Source organism: Solanum tuberosum, unplaced genomic scaffold (genome assembly GCF_000226075.1).
Source record: "Solanum tuberosum cultivar DM 1-3 516 R44 unplaced genomic scaffold, SolTub_3.0 scf00214, whole genome shotgun sequence".
Lineage (NCBI taxonomy): Eukaryota > Viridiplantae > Streptophyta > Magnoliopsida > Solanales > Solanaceae > Solanum > Solanum tuberosum.
The window spans coordinates 746,013-767,858 of NW_006239139.1; the positions used below are offsets into that span (position 1 = coordinate 746,013).

Sequence of the window (21,846 nt, forward strand, 5' to 3'; positions counted from 1 at the left end):
TGAGTTTAGTGTTAAGAAATTACTAATAGAACATTTTAAATTTTGAATTCGTCTAGTTAGGAGTTCAAGTTTTTTAAGGGAAAACATAATTAACCTGTTATCATAGGTTGAATTCCATTTATGATGCATTTTTTAAAATTTGTTTATATCGATGTATATAACTTACAGAGATATATTTAAGATGAAAATTGTAACTATGATATTAAAAATTGCTTGTGCAAGAAAAAATATATATGAAAAGATTAACTTGTTCTTCATTAATTAATCCAAACCAATTTACACCACATTACAATAATCTTGTACTGAACCCATAACCCAGAATGCTTTTAAAAAACTGACCCCTTCTATAGATTCATCTCTCACAAAGCTAAAAACTCATAATCTCCACTAACTGGAGATTAGAGATCAACATTTTGTTAAGCTCACTTTCCGGGAACAAAGTTTGTGGCAAAGGCCCAAGCGTTGTTGTTAACTGGGTCAGCAAGGTGGTCGGCAAGGTTCTCCAATGGACCCTTTCCGGTGACAATAGCTTGGACAAAGAATCCAAACATGGAGAACATAGCAAGTCTGCCATTCTTGATTTCCTTAACCTTGAGCTCAGCAAAAGCCTCTGGGTCATCAGCAAGGCCCAATGGGTCAAAGCTACCACCAGGGTAAAGTGGGTCAACAACCTCACCAAGAGGTCCACCAGCAATACGGTAACCCTCAACGGCTCCCATCAACACAACTTGGCAAGCCCAGATAGCCAAGATGCTTTGTGCATGGACCAAACTTGGGTTGCCCAAGTAGTCAAGTCCACCCTCACTGAAAATTTGGGATCCAGCCTTGAACCATACAGCTTCGCCAAACTTGACACCGTTACGGGCCAAAAGCTCAGGGAAAACACATCCAAGAGCACCAAGCATGGCCCATCTGCAGTGGATCACCTCAAGCTCACGGTTCTTAGCGAATGTTTCAGGGTCAGCTGAAAGTCCAGCAGTGTCCCCATCCGTAGTCACCAGGAAACTCACCAGTCAAGTAGCTTGGGGCTTCACCAGAGAATGGGCCCAAGTACTTAACACGGTCAGGACCATACCATGGGCTACCAGAGGAGGCAGGCTTGGCCTTGGCAACACTCTTCCTCATGGTAATTCTCCCATTTCCGGTGATTTCAGAAGAAGATGGTGAGAGTTTTACCGCCTTACCGGCGAAAGTAGAGGAAGAAAGAGCCATGGATGAAGCAGCCATGATTTAATATTAATAAAAAGAAATGAAGTGTATTTTGATGGTTGTTGTGTGATGATTTATGTTCAATTGTGATTAATAACACTTATATATAGGAGGGAGGGAATATGGTTGGTTCTTATCTTATGATATCTCTATCTACAATTTCATTGGTTTTCAAGATTTTATTAGCCACTTGGCATTTTATAATCCATCAATATTTCAAGATATTTTTACTAATGGGGTCCAACAAATATGTGGTTATGAATATTGCAAACTTGTCCTATATGCTGTCAAGTAAGATTCTTTAGTCTAGGTGTTCCATTGATATTTTTCATCTAAGTGTTACTCTGAAAAACTGAACAATTAATTCTAAAACTTATAAATTTTCTGAAGCTAAGTAGAGGAAATTAAAAGGGTTCAATTGAATCTCATTCATTGAGAGATTATACGAAATATTATATAAATAAAGTATTTTTTTTTATATATATAAATTGTTGAACTCTCTTGATACAAAAAAAAATTGAGTGAGGTCGTAAATTTAAAACTCAGTTCACATCTTAGGTGTTATATTCTAATATTACATATTTTGTTTTCTTTTGTATAAATTTGTCGCCCCACAACTGTTTATAGACAGAGTTAAGAGCGGAAGAGATTTATTCAGGCTCCATAGTTGGAAAATCATATGGCGTATATAAAGTCAATTTATTTAATAAAAATATATAAAGTTTATACTGAAATATGACATGACCTTTTCTATGAGTTTTTTTTTTTGTGAAAATGAAGGATACAAAATTAATCAGTCCTTTTTATTTAATTCTTGTTACTATTGCTAATTTGAATATACATGAATGAAAATTTAATTTTCCACTTTCCCCCCACCTCCATACATCTTCACGAAGAGCCTATACAATATGTGAATTAAATTCAAACATTATTGTCTCATTGTCAATTTGCCACTCATTCAAAGTGGCCCTATTTTACACACAAGTGTGTGAACTATTGCATGGCCATTAGTTACTCTTATGTTTTAGGTCAAGTGGATATTACATTGAAGTAATCCACAATCACACATGGCAACTCTGGATTGGTTGTAAGAAAGGAAATCTAAAATGTGTTAGATTTTTGTATACATAATGTATCTAAAAAATATCTAGTCATCTTTAATGGTGTTGAGCTTTGCCAAATGGACAATAACACCAAAAGGTTAGATATTGCATCCACCAATGAAAAATCAGATATAGATATTCAGGGATAATGATATATTGGGCCTAAGGAGTCTATTTCTAATTTATATACAGTTGGTGCAAGGCCCAAGAAACTCAAACCTCTGATCAACTCTTCTTTTTGTACATTCAAAAAGTTTTTCATTTTACTTTTTACAATGGCTGCTTCAACAATGGCTCTTTCCTCCTCTACCTTTGTAGGAAAGGCGGTGAAACTCTCACCATCTTCTTCTGAAATCACCGGAAATGGGAGAATCACCATGAGGAAGACTGCTGCCAAGGCCAAGCCTGCCTCCTCTGGTAGCCCATGGTACGGTCCTGACCGTGTTAAGTACTTGGGCCCATTCTCTGGTGAAGCCCCAAGCTACTTGACTGGTGAGTTCCCTGGTGACTACGGATGGGACACTGCTGGACTTTCAGCCGACCCTGAAACATTCGCCAAAAATCGTGAATTGGAGGTGATCCACTGCAGATGGGCCATGCTTGGAGCTCTTGGATGTGTCTTTCCTGAGCTTTTGGCCCGTAACGGTGTCAAGTTTGGCGAAGCTATATGGTTCAAGGCTGGATCCCAAATTTTCAGCGAGGGTGGACTTGACTACTTGGGCAACCCAAGCTTGGTCCATGCACAAAGCATCTTGGCTATCTGGGCTTGCCAAGTTGTGTTGATGGGAGCCGTTGAAGGTTACCGTATTGCTGGTGGGCCTCTTGGTGAGGTTGTTGACCCACTTTACCCTGGTGGTAGCTTTGACCCATTGGGCCTTGCTGACGACCCAGAGGCTTTTGCTGAGCTCAAGGTTAAGGAAATCAAGAACGGAAGACTTGCTATGTTCTCCATGTTTGGATTCTTTGTCCAAGCTATTGTCACCGGAAAGGGTCCATTGGAGAACCTTGCTGACCACCTTGCCGACCCAGTTAACAACAACGCCTGGGCCTTTGCCACAAACTTCGTTCCCGGAAAATAAGTGTAACAAAAATAGATCTCTAATCTTCAAGTAGTGTGAGATGAGTTTTTAGGTCTTGAGTGATGAATCTATAGAAGGGGTCAAATTTTTAAGCATTCTGGGTTATGGGTTCAGTAAAGAGATTGTAATGCACTAAATGTGGTGTAAATTGGTTTGGATTAATGAAAAACATGTGAATCTTTTCATATTTATCTTTTTGTAGCACATAAACTTAAATTACAAATTCCATATTATTCTAAAGAAGTTTACTTGTAAATATCGTTAGATGACCTTATAGTATAAATTTTTTGTTTATAACAACAATATATACAACTTAGTTTCTTAAAATGATTTGATTATTAATAATATACAAGTGCACTATAGAATAGAGGTTTTTAAAATGCATAAAATGATAAAGTTTCTAACTGTTCAGTGTTGGATATTCTAAGCAATAAAAATGAAACAAATATTAAGAAGTATGTTTTAAGGAATGTTACAGTTACCCAACACTTTGGCCAACCAGTTTACAAAAAAATGTACAAAGTGAATAGGTGGTTGTTTATATTTTATACTAAATATACATATATTACACTTATAATGTACATATACACTATTGTTATATACATGGTGTATATTTCATTCATGTTGGTAAATTAGCAGAATGGTACATATCCATAACTTTTCGTACAATATTCTTGATAAATGATGTTCATGACTACTTCTAATATGTAATTTGTTCTTGTACAAACAACAACATACCCAGTGTAATCCCACTATTCTATCCACTTAATTAACCTTAGTATATGGCTTTAAAGTATACTAAAGTTTCCTCTTAATTTAACTCCATGAAAAAAAAACAATTACATGCGTTTAATTTTCTTATTATTCTCCATTTTTCTAATTGACTATTAGAGTATTGATCGTCCTATGAACGACAGACATGTCAAAACTTTGAAATAAATTATCACAAGTTCTATGAATAAACAAAATAACCTTCAAGGTCATAACTTTCACAAGCGGGTCATCACTTTTTTCACAAGAGTTATGCCCGGCGTAAGAATGAAAATTTAAGCTTTCACAAGATATGTCATACTAGTAGTAACTTTAATACAAATTATTGACAAATTCATAAGCAAAACTTGTCTTATCACAAGTTATGATGGACACAAGCATAACTTTAGTAAAATTGTTCATAAGTTCTGTCGAATTAATGACAATTTATACATATCGTTTAATTGTTAAAGAAATTTAGCAAAATTTCTTACCATCTTTGTTTAACTTACCTCTAGTATCTCACACAAAAATCAAAGCTTAATTAGCTGTTGGGACACTTGAACTTGCATTACCTTAATTTCAATTTTTTTTCTTATTTTGTCTCATTGTCAATTTGCCACATATAAAAGTGGTCCTATTTCATATGACAGCCAAATAAATTTAAGTGTTTGAACAAAGTGGATATTTTATTGCAATAATCAACACTCACACGTGGCAACTATTGATTGGATGTAATAGAGAAAATCTTCATTGGGTTAGATTTTTTAAATATGTAAAGTATCTAAAAAAATCTAGTCATGTTTAATGAACTTTGCCAAATGGACAAGTATGCAAAATGTTACAAATTGTCACCCACCAATGAGAGAGAGATATAGATATTCAAGGATAAGGGTATTGGGCCTGTGGAGTCATTTATATACACTTGGTGCAAGGCCCAAGAAACTCAAGCCTCAAATCAACTCTTCTTTTTGTACATTCTAAGAGTTTCCATTCTACTTTTATAATGGCTGCTTCTACAATGGCTCTTTCTTCCTCTACCTTTGCCGGAAAGACGGTGAAACTCTCACCATCTTCTTCTGAAATCACCGGAAATGGGAGAGTCACCATGAGGAAGAGTGCTGCCAAGGCCAAGCCTGCCTCCTTTGGTAGCCCATGGTATGGTCCTGACCGTGTTAAGTACTTGGGCCCATTTTCTGGGGAAGCCCCAAGCTACTTGACTGGTGAGTTTCCCGGTGACTACGGATGGGACACTGCTGGACTTTCAGCTGACCCTGAAACATTCTCTAAGAATCGTGAATTGGAGGTGATCCACTGCAGATGGGCCATGCTTGGTGCTCTTGGATGTGTTTTCCCTGAGCTTTTGGCCCGTAATGGTGTCAAGTTCGGTGAAGCTGTATGGTTCAAAGCTGGATCTCAAATTTTTAGCGAAGGTGGACTTGACTACTTGGGCAACCCAAGCTTGGTCCATGCACAAAGCATCTTGGCTATCTGGGCTTGCCAAGTTGTGTTGATGGGAGCCGTTGAGGGTTACCGTATTGCTGGTGGGCCTCTTGGTGAGGTTGTTGACCCACTTTACCCTGGTGGTAGCTTCGACCCATTGGGCCTTGCTGATGACCCAGAGGCTTTTGCTGAGCTCAAGGTAAAGGAAATCAAGAACGGTAGACTTGCTATGTTCTCCATGTTTGGATTCTTTGTTCAAGCTATCGTCACTGGAAAGGGTCCATTGGAGAACCTTGCCGACCACCTTGCTGACCCAGTTAACAACAACGCTTGGGCCTTTGCCACAAACTTTGTTCCCAGAAAGTGAAGTTCTTGAGAGAGAAAATGTTACTTCTAGTATCTTATTGTTTGATGACCTTTTAAACCTAGCAATTGTAAATTACTAGAGATTATTTATGACGTTTTTTGCCATCAGGCTAAACTACAAAGTTTTATCTTGTGTCCATCTTCACTGTTAAATTATGTAACATTGGTTATAACTAGGCCATGATTTAAAAAATAAAAAAACAGAAGATTATCCTAACCATATGGTTAAGACCTAGTGTTTGTTGATTAAATCTTAATCGTTAATAGTAAGAAGTTGAAAAAATGGAGACAAGAGAAAATGAAAGATTAATTTCTTTATGTTATTAATAATGACTAAACAGTTCAATAATATATGCATTTTTACACAGTGATAAATTTCACAATCATATACTGTTATAGTAATTTATTATTGAATCTACATTCCTTGCTTGAACCTTCAAAACCAAACTCAATTCAATAAAATTTCTCCGTCTGTTAGGTGATATATATATATAGTGGATGATTTACCTAGTAATCGGCATTCTTGAAGCAACTTCTTTATTCTATTCATTATCGATTTTGGGTCTTATTAATCTAATAGAATAGTCGATAAGCACATCACTGCCAGCTATCACCTACACAATACACACCCAGAGTAGGAACTAAACAATGAACTATTCTCTTTGGCTATAAACAATCAAAATCAAAACAAGCATACAATGTGATTTGAACCGGCCACACCCTCACTTCACGTCTTCTAACAATGATTAGAATGACAATGACTCTATCTTTCTCTTCTGATTCCTATCGAGTTGCCCAGAGGTTCTTGTGTTTTAAGGTAGTTTGAAATTTATGTTTGAATGACTTTATATTTAAATTTTGTGCTTTGTTTTATTAGGAATTTGCGAAAAGAAAAAACGTCATGTCATGGCTTTCATAAGTTTACATAACTTCTTCACAAGTTATACTTAATTCACAAGTTCTGCTTGTTCACTAAGTAATTATGACAATCGTTCTATGTAGCTTTAATACAAATTATTTACGAATTTTATCAGATTGACAAAAACTTGCATATGTTATTCAATTGTGTACAAATTTTATCGAACTGATAATATCTTATACTATTTTCATTCTACCTATCTTCCGTAACCCTAAAACAATTTCTATTTTATTTCAAATGTATATAAAAAAGTTATTGTATATTGTCTCATTGTCTATTTGAAACTCACACAAGTGGTCCTATTTCTATTTCATTTCAAATAAAAAGATGTTTGTGAATAATGCATGGCCATGAGCTACTCTTATGGTATGGTCAAGTGGATATTATATTGCAATAATCTATAATCACACGTGGCAACCATGGATTGGCTGCATGAGAGGAAATCAACAATGAGTTAGATTTTTTAAACTTATAAAGTATCTTTAAAAAAAATCTAGTACAAAATTGTCATTCACCAATGAAAAAGCAGATAATGATATTCAAAGATAAGGATTTTGGGGCTGTTAGTCATTTATATACACTTGGTGCAAAGCCCATGAAACTCAAGCCTCAAATCAACTCTTCTTTTTTGTACATTCAAGAGTTTTCATTCTACTTCTATAATGGCTACTTCTACAATGGCTCTTTCTTCCTCTACATTTGCCGGAAAGGCGGTAAAACTCTCCCCATCTTCTTCTGAAGTCACTGGAAATGGGAGAGTCACCATGAGGAAGAGTGTTGCCAAGGCCAAGCCAGCCTCTTCTGGTAGCCCATGGTATGGTCCTGACCGTGTTAAGTACTTGGGCCCATTCTCTGGAGAAGCCCCAAGCTACCTGAATTGGAGGTGATCCACTGTAGATGGGCCATGCTTGGTGCTCTCGGATGTGTCTTCCCTGAACTCTTGGCCCGTAACGGTGTCAAGTTTAGCGAAGCTGTATGGTTCAAGGCTGGATCTCAAATTTTCAGCGAGGGTGGACTTGACTACTTGGGCAACCCAAGCTTGGTCCATGCACAAAGCATCTTGGCTATTTGGGCTTGCCAAGTTGTGTTGATGGGAGCTGTTGAGGGTTACCGTATTGCTGGTGGGCCTCTTGGTGAGGTTGTTGACCCACTTTACCCTGGTGGTAGCTTTGACCCATTGGGCCTTGCTGATGACCCAGAGGCTTTTGCTGAGCTCAAGGTAAAGGAGATCAAGAATGGTAGACTTGCAATGTTCTCCATGTTTGGATTCTTTGTTCAAGCTATCGTCACTGGAAAGGGTCCATTGGAGAATCTTGTCGACCACCTTGCTGACCCAGTTAACAACAACGCTTGGGCTTTTGCCACAAACTTCGTTCCCGGAAAGTGAAGTTCTTCAGAGAAAATGTTACTTCTAGTATCTTATTGTTTGATGACCTTGTAAACCTAGCAATTGTAAATTACTAGAGATTATATATGAAGCTTTTTGCCATCAGGCTAACTGCAAGGTTGCATGTACTTAGAAAGTTTTATCTTGTCTCCATCTTCAGTGTTAAATTATGTAACATTGGTTATAACTAGGCCATGATTTAAAAAATAAAAAAGAGAAGATTATCCTAACCATATGGTTAAGACCTAATGTTTGTTGATTAAATCTAAGTCATTAATAGTAAGAAGTTGAAAAAATGGAGACAAGAGAAAATGAATGTTTAATTTCTTTATGTTATTAATAATGACTAAACAGTTAAATAATATATGCATTTTTACATCGTAGTGATAAATTTCACAATCATATACTGTTATAGTAATTTATTATTGAATCTACATCCCTTGCTTGAACCTTCTGCACCGAACTCAATTAAATAAAATTTCTCCGTCCGATAGGTGCTATATATATATTGGATGATTAGTAATGGACATTCTAGAAGCAACTTATTTATTCTATTAGCTATTGATTTTGGTTCTTATTAATCTAATATAATAATTGATAAGAAAATAACTGCCGCTGTCAGCTACACAGTACACACCCAGAGTAGGACCTAAGCAATGAACTATTCTCTTTGGCAATAATCAATCAAAGTCAAAACAAGCATACAATGTGATTTGAACCACACCCTCACTTCACGTCTTCTGACAACAATTAAGTACGACAATGACTTTATCTTTCTTTTCTGATTCCTATCGAGTTGCCCATAGGTTCTTGTGTTTTAAGGTTATTTGAGATTTTTGTCAAACGAACATACAATGTGTTTTAAGGTAGTTTACATAACTTCTTCACAAGTTATGCCGCACAAAAGAATGAGAAATTAATCTTCCACAAGTTATGCTTGACATGTCCTAATTTGGCATTAATGATTAATTCACAAGTAATTATGACGATCGTACATAACTTTAATACAAGTTATTTACAAGTTCTGTCAAATTGACAAAACTTGCATATGTTATTCAATTGTTCACAAATTTTATCGAATTGATAACATTTTATACTATTTTCATTCTACCTATCTTCCGTAATCCTAAAACAATTTCTATTTCATTTCAAATGTATATAAAAAAGTTATTGTACATTGTCTCATTGTCTATTTGCAAATCACACAAGTGGTCCTATTTCTATTTCATTTCAAATAAACAGATGTTTTTGAACAATGCATGGCCATGAGCTATACTCTTATGGTATGGTCAAGTGGATATTATATTGCAATAATCTATAATCACACGTGGCAACCATGGATTGGCTGCATGAGAGGAAATCAACATTGAGTTAGATTTTTTAAAATTATAAAGTATCTTTAAAAAAATCTAGTACAAAATTGTCATTCACCAATGAAAAAACAGATAATGATATTCAAAGATAAGGATTTTGGGGCATGTTGAGTCATTTATATACACTTGGTGCAAAGCCCATGAAACTCAAGCCTCAAAACAACTTTTCTTTTTGTACATTCAAGAGTTTTCATTCTACTTCTATAATGGCTACTTCTACAATGGCTCTTTCTTCCTCTACATTTGCCGGAAAGGCGGTGAAACTCTCACCATCTTCTTCTGAAGTCACCGGAAATGGGAGAGTCACCATGAGGAAGACCGCTACAAAGGCCAAGCCAGCCTCCTCTGGTAGCCCATGGTATGGTCCTGATCGTGTTAAGTACTTGGGCCCATTCTCTGGTGAGTCTCCAAGTTACTTGACTGGTGAATTCCCTGGTGACTATGGATGGGATACTGCTGGACTTTCAGCTGATCCTGAAACTTTTTCTAAGAACCGTGAGTTGGAGGTGATTCATGGTAGATGGGCCATGCTCGGAGCTCTTGGTTGTGTCTTCCCCGAGCTCTTGGCTCGTAACGGTGTTAAGTTTGGTGAGGCTGTATGGTTCAAGGCCGGATCTCAAATTTTCAGTGAGGGTGGACTTGACTACTTGGGCAACCCAAGTTTGGTCCATGCACAAAGCATCTTGGCCATTTGGGCTTGCCAAGTTGTGCTAATGGGAGCCGTTGAAGGTTACCGTATAGCTGGTGGGCCTCTCGGTGAGGTTGTTGATCCACTTTACCCTGGTGGTAGCTTCGACCCATTAGGCCTTGCTGACGACCCAGAAGCTTTTGCTGAGCTCAAGGTAAAGGAAATTAAGAACGGCAGACTTGCTATGTTCTCCATGTTTGGATTCTTTGTTCAAGCTATCGTTACCGGAAAGGGTCCATTGGAGAACCTTGCCGATCACCTTGCGGACCCAGTAAACAACAACGCTTGGGCCTTTGCCACAAACTTTGTCCCCGGAAAGTGAACTTCTTGAAATAGTGCCTCTTCTAGTATTTGTTTGTTTGATAGGCCAATGTAGCTACTGTAAATTATAGGAGATTATATATGAATTTTTATTTGGTCTCCAATAATTATGTAGTTCTATATATCTTTATACCTACAATTCACAATAGCAGTATGTATTTGCATATCATGTGAAAAGTAAAAGTGAATAGAAAATTCCTTACTATAGGACTTTTTAAATTACATAAAATTGGGAAAGTTGGTAATTACTAGAAAACTATTCCATCAAGTTAGAAACTCAAGGTATATTAGGAACAAAGATTTAGAAAGGGATTATCAAAAAGTGAAAAAAAGTAAATTAAAATGTATCTGACGTGGCAAAAACCTATGATAAATGTAAAGTATCTTTCACCAGATTTCTTTCTACTTAAAAAAAGCAAATCGAAATCAACAGACTATATATCACTGATTTATCCTTCATCGTTTTTTGTGAAATCGACAAATAGAGTCTGTTTAAGGGATAATCGATCCTGTCCGTCGATCGGTTTTAAAAGTCCGACAAACAGTGTTGAGTTTTTAGAAATATACATAAAACTGTAGCTACCTGGAATCGAATCTAGCTATATTTTTTATCGTTCGATCACACACGCTCTACAATGAAATATTTTCTTTATTTTTATTTATATTCTTCAATTATAATTTTACACTTCAACGTCGATCCTGTTCAACGGTAGAAAATATTACAGAACCATTTGATGAAATCTGAAAGAAAATGGATAAATGACCGATACTACTATATGATTAGTCTTTAGATAACAAGTATTGTTCGTATTCTTATAATCGATTTAATAAGTATCTTCTTTTATGGTTCATATTATGTAAATATTTTTCTTGGAAAGATTGGTAAATGTATTTTTCTAAATTTAATTTTGTTATTATTTTGTTTTCCTAATTGACATTCAGAGTATAAATTAGTCATTGAAATAATTGCTAGAAAATAATTTCAATTTTTTCATTTGTCTTATTATTATGAAGAGGTTACACCACTCATACAATATGTGAACTATTGCATGGCCATAATTTTTTAGATGTGGATTTTGCAAGATTCCACTATATATCACACGTGGTGACTCAGGATTGGCTGTAAGAGAGAAAAATCAACATTTTGTTGGATTTTTTTGGACATAATAATGTATCTAAAAAATATCTAGTCATGTTAAACAAATTGTCATCCACCAATGAGGAAATAGATAATGATATTTTAGGATAAGAACTTTAGTTCTTAGAGTCATTTAAATATACTTGTTACAAATCAAATATTCATTCAGTGTAGTAGCAACATTCAAGAGTATTTCATTTTATTTCTATAATGGCAACTTCTACAATGGCTCTTTCTTCCTCTTCTTTTGCCGGAAAGGCGGTGAAACTCTCACCATCTTCTTCTGAAATCACTGGAAATGGGAGAGTCACCATGAGGAAAACCGCTGCCAAGGCCAAGCCAGCCTCCTCTGGTAGCCCATGGTATGGTCCTGACCGTGTTAAGTACTTGGGCCCATTCTCTGGTGAGTCTCCAAGTTACTTGACTGGTGAATTTCCTGGTGACTATGGATGGGATACTGCTGGACTTTCAGCTGATCCTGAAACTTTTTCTAAGAACCGTGAGTTGGAGGTGATTCATTGCAGATGGGCCATGCTTGGAGCTCTTGGTTGTGTTTTCCCTGAGCTCTTAGCTCGTAACGGTGTCAAGTTCGGTGAAGCTGTATGGTTCAAGGCTGGATCCCAGATTTTCAGCGAGGGTGGACTTGACTACTTGGGCAACCCTAGTTTGGTCCATGCACAAAGCATCTTGGCAATTTGGGCTTGCCAAGTTGTGCTAATGGGAGCCGTTGAAGGTTACCGTATTGCTGGTGGGCCTCTCGGTGAGGTTGTTGACCCACTTTACCCTGGTGGTAGCTTCGACCCATTGGGCCTTGCAGATGACCCAGAGGCTTTTGCTGAGCTCAAGGTAAAGGAAATCAAGAACGGTAGACTTGCTATGTTCTCCATGTTTGGATTCTTTGTTCAGGCTATCGTCACAGGAAAGGGTCCATTGGAGAACCTTGCCGATCACCTTGCTGACCCCGTTAACAACAATGCCTGGGCCTTTGCCACAAACTTTGTCCCCGGAAAGTGAACTTCTTGAAATAGAGCCTCTTCTAGTATTTGTTTGTTTGATAGGCCATTGTATAGCTAGCTACTGCAAATTACAGGAGATTATATATGAAATTTTTATTTGGTCTCCAATAATTATATAGTTCCATATATTTTTATATTTACAATTTACAATAGTAGTATGTATTTGCATATCATGTAAAAAACAAAAGTGAACAGAAAATTCCTTACTATAGGAGTTTTTAAATTACATAAAATTAGGAAAATCGGTAATTACTAGAAAACTATTCCATCAAATTAGAAATTCAAGGTATTTTAGGAACTAAGATTTAGAAAGAGATTATCAAAAGTGTGAAAAAAACAAAATAAATAAATAATTAAAATGTATCTTACGTGGCAGATGACATGGCAAAGACATATGACGTGTCTTTCACCGCTCTATTTTCTACTAAAAAATGGGTCAAAATCTATTGTCAAAATCAATGGACAACTTAAAAAAAAAAACACCAAATCAATAGACTATATATCGCCAGTTTTACTTTCATCGTTTTCGTGAAACCGAGAGACATGGTCGGTTAAAATTGAGGGACAATCGACCTTGTTTGTCAATCGATTTTAAAAGTCCAACGGAGAGTATTGATTTTTTCAGAAATATACATAACAAATGTGGTTACTTGGAATCAAATTTAGATATTTTCTGGCTTTGGATAGTTCTATCATTCGACCACGCATGCTCTTTGATAAAATATTTTCATTATTTTTATCTGTATTCTTCAATTGTAATTTTACACTTCAAAAATCAATCAATCTTATACATTGCTTTAGTAAAATAAGTAATAAGAAAACCTAAGGACTGCGTTGGTTTTCGTCATAATAATGTTCATGTTTTTAAATAGTGTTGTGTTCTTATAGAAAAAAGAACCTTTAGAATGTTGTTCTCTTCTCCTTCTTCAATACACTTTAATTAGCAAAATGTTAATTAAAGTATCTAATTGTAAATAAGTAAAAATATTTTTCTTTTTAACTGATGTTGATCGTAAAGTATATTCATATAGGCACTTTTTGTTCGTAATCCAACGATAAAATATAGGGAAAAAGGATAAATATAACCCCGAACTATCGTAAATGGTATGCAGATATCCTTCGTCATACTTTTGGGACATTGGTGCCCCTGCCGTCTAAAAACTAGAGCATATATGCCCTTCACTCTAACGGAAGACTAAATAGGGACACGTGGCACAATCTTATCCGTCGATAAATGTCAGATCGGTGGATAAGATTATGACATGTGTATATCCGTTAGTATAAAGGGTATATATGCTCTAATATTTGGACGACAGAGACACCAATGTCCCAAAAGTATGACGGAGGGTATTTGCATACCATTTACGATAGTTTGGGGGTATATTTATCCTTTTTCCCTAAAATATATTACCTAACCACTTGATGAAATCCGAAGGAAAATGGATAAATGACCGATACTACTATAAGAATTATTCTTTAGATAATAAGTATTGTTCGTATTCTTATAATCGATTTAATAAGTAACTTCTTTTATGGTTTATATTCTGTAATTTTTTGTTATTATTCTGTTTTCCTAATTGACATTTAGAGTATAAATTAGTCATTGAAATAATTGCTAGAAAATAATTTCAATTTTTTCATTTGTCTTATTGTTAAGAAGAGGTTACACCACTCATACAATAGAATTGTGTGAACTATTGCATGGCCATAATTTTTTAGATGTGGATTTTGCAATATTCCACTATCACACGTGGTGACTCAGGATTGGCTGTAATAGAGAAAAATCAACATTTTGTTAGATTTTTTGGACATAATAATGTATCTAAAAAATATCTAGTCATGTTAAACAAATTGACATTCACCAATGAGGAAATAGATAATGATATTTTAGGATAAGAACTTTAGTCCTTCAAAATCATTTAAATATACTTGTTGCAAATCAAATATTCATTCAGTGTAGTAGCAACATTCAAGAGTATTTCATTTTATTTCTATAATGGCAACTTCTACAATGGCTCTTTCTTCCTCTTCTTTTGCCGGAAAGGCGGTGAAACTCTCACCATCTTCTTCTGAAATCACCGGAAATGGGAGAGTCACCATGAGGAAGACCGCTACCAAGGCCAAGCCTGCCTCCTCTGGTAGCCCATGGTATGGTCCTGATCGTGTTAAATACTTGGGCCCATTCTCTGGTGAGTCTCCAAGTTACTTGACTGGTGAATTCCCTGGTGACTATGGATGGGATACTGCTGGACTTTCGGCCGATCCAGAAACTTTTTCTAAGAACCGTGAGTTGGAGGTGATTCATTGTAGATGGGCCATGCTCGGAGCTCTTGGTTGTGTATTCCCCGAGCTCTTGGCTCGTAACGGTGTCAAGTTCGGTGAAGCCGTATGGTTCAAGGCTGGATCCCAGATTTTCAGTGAAGGTGGACTTGACTACTTGGGCAACCCAAGTTTGGTCCATGCACAAAACATCTTGGCAATATGGGCTTGCCAAGTTGTGCTAATGGGAGCCGTTGAAGGTTACCGTATTGCTGGTGGGCCTCTCGGTGAGGTTGTGGATCCACTTTACCCTGGTGGTAGCTTCGACCCATTAGGTCTTGCTGATGACCCAGAGGCTTTTGCTGAGCTCAAGGTAAAGGAAATCAAGAACGGTAGACTTGCTATGTTCTCCATGTTTGGATTCTTTGTCCAAGCTATCGTTACCGGCAAGGGTCCATTGGAGAATCTTGCTGACCACCTTGCCGACCCAGTTAACAACAATGCCTGGGCCTTTGCCACAAATTTTGCCCCCGGAAAGTGATTTTTTAAGAAATGAGTTTCCTCTAGTATAAATTGGCTAATGACCTAGTGAAGCCATTGTAAAATGTAAATTACTGGAGATTATATATGAATTTTGTTCAATTTTATAGTTCACAGTTACATATTTCGTGCTATATATATATAGAAGTAGTAACAACATAATGGTACTAAAACAAATATATATAGTATAGTAACAAACATAATGGTAAAAACACACCAAATAATAACTTTTTTGGCGAGTTTCATACCTCAATTATATTTCCATTGTTCTATTTACCTTTCTAAACTATCATTTTTCCCGAGTTTCAAATCTCAGTTATCACTCCCTTTGTATTAAAGCACTCATCACATTGATCCTGAGTTGGGCTACACGTGACTGTTGTCGATTGAGATCACATATTTGACAAACTCAGCATTGAAGTTTGTTTTAATACAAAAATGAGTGATAGTTTAGGTAAGTAAAGAGAACAATTGACGGTTATGGTATGAAACTTACTTTAAAATGATAGTTTAAATATGTGTTTAACCATTCATTCCGACAACAAAGAATTCTAAGGTACAAAACAGTAAGTTGCAGAACAGAGAAATGATATAACCTATATTCTTGCTTTTAAGAATTATAAGATGTATTTACAGATCATAATTGTTTTTTTGAATTAAATGCTTATTAATTTACCTGAAAATTTGATATGAAATTGGCTCTGTAACATCGTCGTGTAACATTATCTTGACATTGCTTTTTATGGTACTGGGGTTCGTTAATCACCAAGCACGTACATGAGCACGTGCTAAGAAAAATGAAATCGTTAGATAACGATTTCACAGTTATAAAAAATACTGGCCTCTTTTTTAGATTTTAATTTGCTCTGCTCTGCAGTTACTTGTTTGTGCCTGGGAACCAATTTGATGCAATTTTGTTCCAAGACTTGTGAATAGCCAAATTGAGAGACCAATATTTCTGCCACTTTTGTGTATGATTTATATGAGTAGTACAGAAAATGCAACTTAGAAATATAAAATTATTGGAGAACCAAACAAAATTCATATATAATGTTGATGTAATTCATAATATCTAGCTTTACAAGGCCATCAAACAATCAAATAATAGCGTAGACTCTATTCTAAGAAGTTCATTTTCCGGGCACAAAGTTTGTGGCAAAAGCCCAAGCGTTGTTGTTGACTGGATCAGCTAGATGGTCGGCAAGGTTCTCTAATGGACCCTTTCCGGTGACAATAGCTTGAACGAAAAATCCAAACATGGAAAACATAGCTAATCTACCATTCTTGATCTCTTTTACCTTGAGCTCAGCAAAAGCCTCTGGGTCGTCAGCAAGGCCCAATGGGTCGAAACTACCACCAGGGTAAAGTGGGTCAACAACCTCACCAAGAGGCCCACCAGCAATACGGTAACCCTCAACGGCTCCCATCAACACAACTTGGCAAGCCCAAATGGCCAAGATGCTCTGTGCATGGACCAAACTCGGGTTGCCCAAGTAGTCAAGTCCACCCTCACTAAAAATTTGGGATCCAGCCTTGAACCATACAGCTTCACCAAACTTGACACCGTTACGAGCCAAGAGCTCGGGGAAGACACAACCAAGAGCTCCGAGCATGGCCCATCTACAATGAATCACCTCCAACTCACGGTTCTTAGAAAAAGTTTCAGGATCAGCTGAAAGTCCAGCAGTATCCCATCCATAGTCACCAGGGAATTCACCAGTCAAGTAACTTGGAGACTCACCAGAGAATGGGCCCAAGTACTTAACACGATCAGGACCGTACCATGGGCTACCAGAGGAGGCAGGCTTGGCCTTGGTAGCCGGTCTTCCTCATGGTGACTCTCCCATTTCCGGTGATTTCAGAAGAAGATGGTGCGAGTTTCACTGCTTTTCCGGCAAATGTAGAGGAAGAAAGAGCCATCATAGAAGTAGCCATTATAGAAGTAGAATGAAAACTCTTAAATGGAGCTACAACACAAGAAGAAGAGTTGATTTGTTGCTCGAGTTTCATGAACCTTGCAATATATAAATGACTTGGAAGAATCAAAATCCTTATCCTAGAATATCATTATCTATTTTCTCATTGGTGCATGACATTTTGTTAACTATTGCATTATTATGTCCAAAAAATCTAACCAAATGTTGATTTCCTCTCTTACAGCCAATCCAAAGTTGCCACGTGTTTGATTGAAGACTATTGCAAAATTCACATCTAAAAAATCATGGCCATGCAATAGTTCACACCTTCTTTATGGCTGGCCCATCTCAATAGCTGTGTATTCGGAATATTGACGGATTAATTTAGATTTGTGTCATGTAAATTTTATTTAAAACATATATTTCTATTAAAAATCTCTCTATTTTTCACTCCTTGACTAGGTGTGTGTTCGAATTACTGTGTTGCTGGTGGACCTCTCGATGAAGTTGTTAACCTACTACTCTACCTCGATGATAGCTTTGACCCACTGGGCTTTGTTGACAACCCGTTAACAATAAGTAAAAATTAGGCAAATGACATAGTATAAGAAAGAAATTACTTCCTTTCCCTACTCTTTCATTAATTACCAAAAATCTCTTTTTTAGTGTTTTTCGGATACATAATATAGCAGTGTGGATACTTAATATAGCAGCGCGGATACTTTAATTAATAACGGGCGGATACTTAAACTAATAAAGTATCCGGTTAAGTTGTTGGGGGAAAATAAGGGATTTTTGTATTTTAGTAAAAGAGTAGGGAAATATTGAGAATAGGTAAAGAAGTGTTGTGTATTTAAGTAATTTTTCCTAACAATAATGTCTGGCCTTCGTTCTTAGATAAGAGTCTACACTATTATTTTATGGCCTTGTAAAGCTATTTTGAAGAATAAGAGATTATATATTAATTTAAGGGAAAATTACATGCTTAAGCAAATATAGACTATAGTACTAGTTAATTAGTCATCATAGCTATAGTTTTAGTTAATTATCACTCGCGATCGATATTCCGTGATAATTACGTGGGTTGAGGTTTCGAGTTTGTATAATTTGCACGTTTGTATAATTCAAAATTTGTACAACTTTTATAAATGTAATTTTGCATAATATGATTTGTATAACTGTTTAAAGTTCAAATGTTTGTGTTTGTATAAATTTGTTATTTCAAGTTTATACAAAAAAAAGCTCAATTATACAAATGTACCCGCTAAATTATATAAACTCACCCGCGAATTATACAAACGAGATAGCTCAAACTGTAGCTACAACCCGTAAATATGCAAACTATAGCTATGAAGCATAATTAAGTTTATTATAGTGACTATTTGCAAAAATTCCCTATTTAATCTAGTCTCCAATAATTGTGTAGTTTTCAGTTACCTTTTTTCGTTCTTTTCATGAATCAAATACACAAGAAGATATATATATATATATGTATATAAAATTTGTTTTATAAAAGTATTCACAAAAAAATTAATTTGCTGATTAGAAATACGAAATTTGACATTACGAAAATAAATTTAAATATATTAGAACCAATTGTTTAATTTTATATATTTTGTAATATATTTTATTTAAATTTACATATCGAAGGATCGGTTGCGAACATAAATACAATATGCAATTCACAGGGGCGTATCTAGAGGGGGTGCCGTGGGTTCACGTGAACCCATGCTCCCCTCTCTAGATCATATATAGTAGTGTTATATGTTAAAAAATATATTTAAATATAGATATGTGAACTCACGTTCAAAGTATCATATAATAATATGATGATGATAGGGTGCACCTCTCTGAGTGAGGATAGAAATTTAAATCTTATATTTATCTTCTATTTTTGAGTAACACCTCTCCAAGTGGTTATCGGTTACACTTTTTGGCGTTTCAACTAATTTTTCTTAAATCTTTCAAAATTTTCCAGTGTGTTACATTGAAAATTCTTAAAAAAATTTAGCACTATAATTTTTTTATATAATTAAATCAAATGTGTATATTAAAATTTAAAAGTAGTAGTATTATATATTTTGGACCTATAATTTTTTAAAATTTAATGGTTCATATTAAGTACCTAAAAAGTCTGATCAAATTTATATTTAAGAAGCTATTTTTTCGTAATCGTGCACCCATCTTACCGAAATCCTGAATACGCCTTCTGGTCTCTCACATGTTTTTCTTGATAATTTAAGTGGATGCATTCCCAAAAATAGTCGTAGTTATACTTAAGTTAGCTCGTTTTTTTTCTTTGTCAATTTAGGTGGATTCATTCCCAAAAAAGTAGTTATACTTAAGTTAGCTAGGATCAGCCAAATGAATATTAAATCTATTATAATAGCATATTCAAAACAAATCTTTGTTTGGCATAGAGTTTACATTATTGGTAGCGCGTTTGAGATAAATTTACCAAAATCTTACTTAGATGGTGTTATTTATGTACTTAAAACAATAAAATTGAAACAAGTTTAATGATTTCTGATATTTTACAAACAAAAGTTGGGTAACCTGTTCAAGCATAAGACTACTAAAACACATGTTTTAAGCGTCAAAAACCTCCCAAAACTTTATTTTTATTATATAACTAGTCATTTGTACGTGTTAATAATTTATAGGTTTGTATGCGAAGAGTCAATATCTCATTATATAATCTAAAATTTCTTTCAAGTTAATAAAATGTTATCCATTTGTTGTAATACAATACCTTGATTCTTGTTTAAAAAAATCTTCTTGGTAGATAATAAACTTTAAGTAATTTAATTCAAAAAACTACAATATCAAATAAAATTCTACAGTCATTTGACCAAGACTCAAAAATTTGAAAAGAAATTTTATTACATTTGCAATTTCATGATTATATAAGAAAGTAATGAACTAACTCACTTTTTAAATATTAATTGTAACTTTGTGATACATATAGTAATGTTTTTTTTTGGAGATTATAAGGATACTTTTGCTAAGGATTAAAATTAGTTGTAACTTAATATTAAGAAAAGAAAATTTAATATATTTCTATGTCACAGTACAAGAAAATTATAAATTGATTAAATTAAATAGACTTGAAAGCAATTCTCTTATATCTTTTAGAAACCAAAATAATCATTACTCTTGTAAAAATTCTTTATATTATCATTATATATAGTATAAGTTAGATCCATACACTTATATATATATGGATTTAAATCATTGTTTTTATTAACTATTTGGTATCATTATCTTATCATATTCTACTTTCTACTTATATATAAGAGTGAGTTTATGATGGGACATTTGAATGTCCCATCATAAACTCCCTATATAATATTCTACTTATATTCTACTTTTTTTCTACTATATAATATATATTTATTTTCTAAGGGAGTTTATATAATATATAATATAATATAATATAATATATATATTCTTTCTATTCTACTATCTACTTATATATAAGAGTGAGTTTATGATGGGACATTTGAATGTCCCATCATAAACTCCCTATATAATATTCTACTTATATTCTACTTTTTTTCTACTATATAATATATATTTATTTTCTAAGGGAGTTTATATAATATATAATATAATATAATATAATATATATATTCTTTCTATTCTACTATCTACTTATATATAAGAGTGAGTTTATGATGGGACATTTGAATGTCCCATCATAAACTCCCTATATAATATTCTACTTATATTCTACTTTTTTTCTACTATATAATATATATTTATTTTCTAAGGGAGTTTATATAATATATAATATAATATAATATAATATATATATTCTTTCTATTCTACTATCTACTTATATATAAGAGTGAGTTTATGATGGGACATTTGAATGTCCCATCATAAACTCCCTATATAATATTCTACTTATATTCTACTTTTTTTCTACTATATAATATATATAATATATATTTATTTTCTAAGGGAGTTTATATAATATATAATATAATATAATATAATATATATATTCTTTCTATTCTACTATCTACTTATATATAAGAGTGAGTTTATGATGGGACATTTGAATGTCCCATCATAAACTCCCTATATAATATTCTACTTATATTCTACTTTTTTTCTACTATATAATATATATAATATATATTTATTTTCTAAGGGAGTTTATATAATATATAATATAATATAATATAATATATATATTCTTTCTATTCTACTATCTACTTATATATAAGAGTGAGTTTATGATGGGACATTTGAATGTCCCATCATAAACTCCCTATATAATATTCTACTTATATTCTACTTTTTTTCTACTATATAATATATATAATATATT

The 21,846-nt window shown here is 34.4% G+C and overlaps 5 protein-coding genes and 3 pseudogenes across 6 annotated transcripts; 6 read left to right on the forward strand and 2 right to left on the reverse strand.

Annotated features, from left to right (window-relative positions):
* Window positions 1–230: 230 nt before the first annotated feature.
* On the reverse strand, window positions 231–1,374 carry LOC102603644 (chlorophyll a-b binding protein 3C, chloroplastic-like; annotated as a pseudogene). The gene has a single exon (XR_367991.2). The product of XR_367991.2 is annotated as a chlorophyll a-b binding protein 3C, chloroplastic-like (transcript).
* A 1,134-nt stretch (window positions 1,375–2,508) lies between these two features.
* Window positions 2,509–3,582, forward strand: LOC102603980 (chlorophyll a-b binding protein 3C, chloroplastic-like). The gene has a single exon (XM_006356011.2). It carries the CDS (start codon window positions 2,588–2,590, stop codon window positions 3,389–3,391), a length of 804 nt encoding a protein of 267 aa, XP_006356073.1. The 5' UTR covers window positions 2,509–2,587; the 3' UTR covers window positions 3,392–3,582.
* Window positions 3,583–5,077: 1,495 nt separating this feature from the next.
* Window positions 5,078–6,072, forward strand: LOC102578242 (chlorophyll a-b binding protein 3C, chloroplastic-like). The gene has a single exon (XM_006356018.2). It carries the CDS (start codon window positions 5,148–5,150, stop codon window positions 5,949–5,951), a length of 804 nt encoding a protein of 267 aa, XP_006356080.1. The 5' UTR covers window positions 5,078–5,147; the 3' UTR covers window positions 5,952–6,072.
* A 1,459-nt stretch (window positions 6,073–7,531) lies between these two features.
* LOC102606227 (chlorophyll a-b binding protein 3B, chloroplastic-like) lies at window positions 7,532–8,384 on the forward strand (annotated as a pseudogene).
* Window positions 8,385–9,756: 1,372 nt separating this feature from the next.
* Window positions 9,757–10,745, forward strand: LOC102605888 (chlorophyll a-b binding protein 3C, chloroplastic-like). The gene has a single exon (XM_006356016.2). It carries the CDS (start codon window positions 9,770–9,772, stop codon window positions 10,637–10,639), a length of 870 nt encoding a protein of 289 aa, XP_006356078.2. The 5' UTR covers window positions 9,757–9,769; the 3' UTR covers window positions 10,640–10,745.
* A 1,176-nt stretch (window positions 10,746–11,921) lies between these two features.
* LOC102605549 (chlorophyll a-b binding protein 3C, chloroplastic) lies at window positions 11,922–12,875 on the forward strand. Its single transcript, XM_006356015.2, has one exon. It carries the CDS (start codon window positions 11,987–11,989, stop codon window positions 12,788–12,790), a length of 804 nt encoding a protein of 267 aa, XP_006356077.1. The 5' UTR covers window positions 11,922–11,986; the 3' UTR covers window positions 12,791–12,875.
* Window positions 12,876–14,720: 1,845 nt separating this feature from the next.
* On the forward strand, window positions 14,721–15,704 carry LOC102604990 (chlorophyll a-b binding protein 3C, chloroplastic-like). The gene has a single exon (XM_006356013.2). It carries the CDS (start codon window positions 14,789–14,791, stop codon window positions 15,590–15,592), a length of 804 nt encoding a protein of 267 aa, XP_006356075.1. The 5' UTR covers window positions 14,721–14,788; the 3' UTR covers window positions 15,593–15,704.
* A 901-nt stretch (window positions 15,705–16,605) lies between these two features.
* Window positions 16,606–17,609, reverse strand: LOC102604647 (chlorophyll a-b binding protein 3C, chloroplastic-like; annotated as a pseudogene).
* Window positions 17,610–21,846: the final 4,237 nt, after the last annotated feature.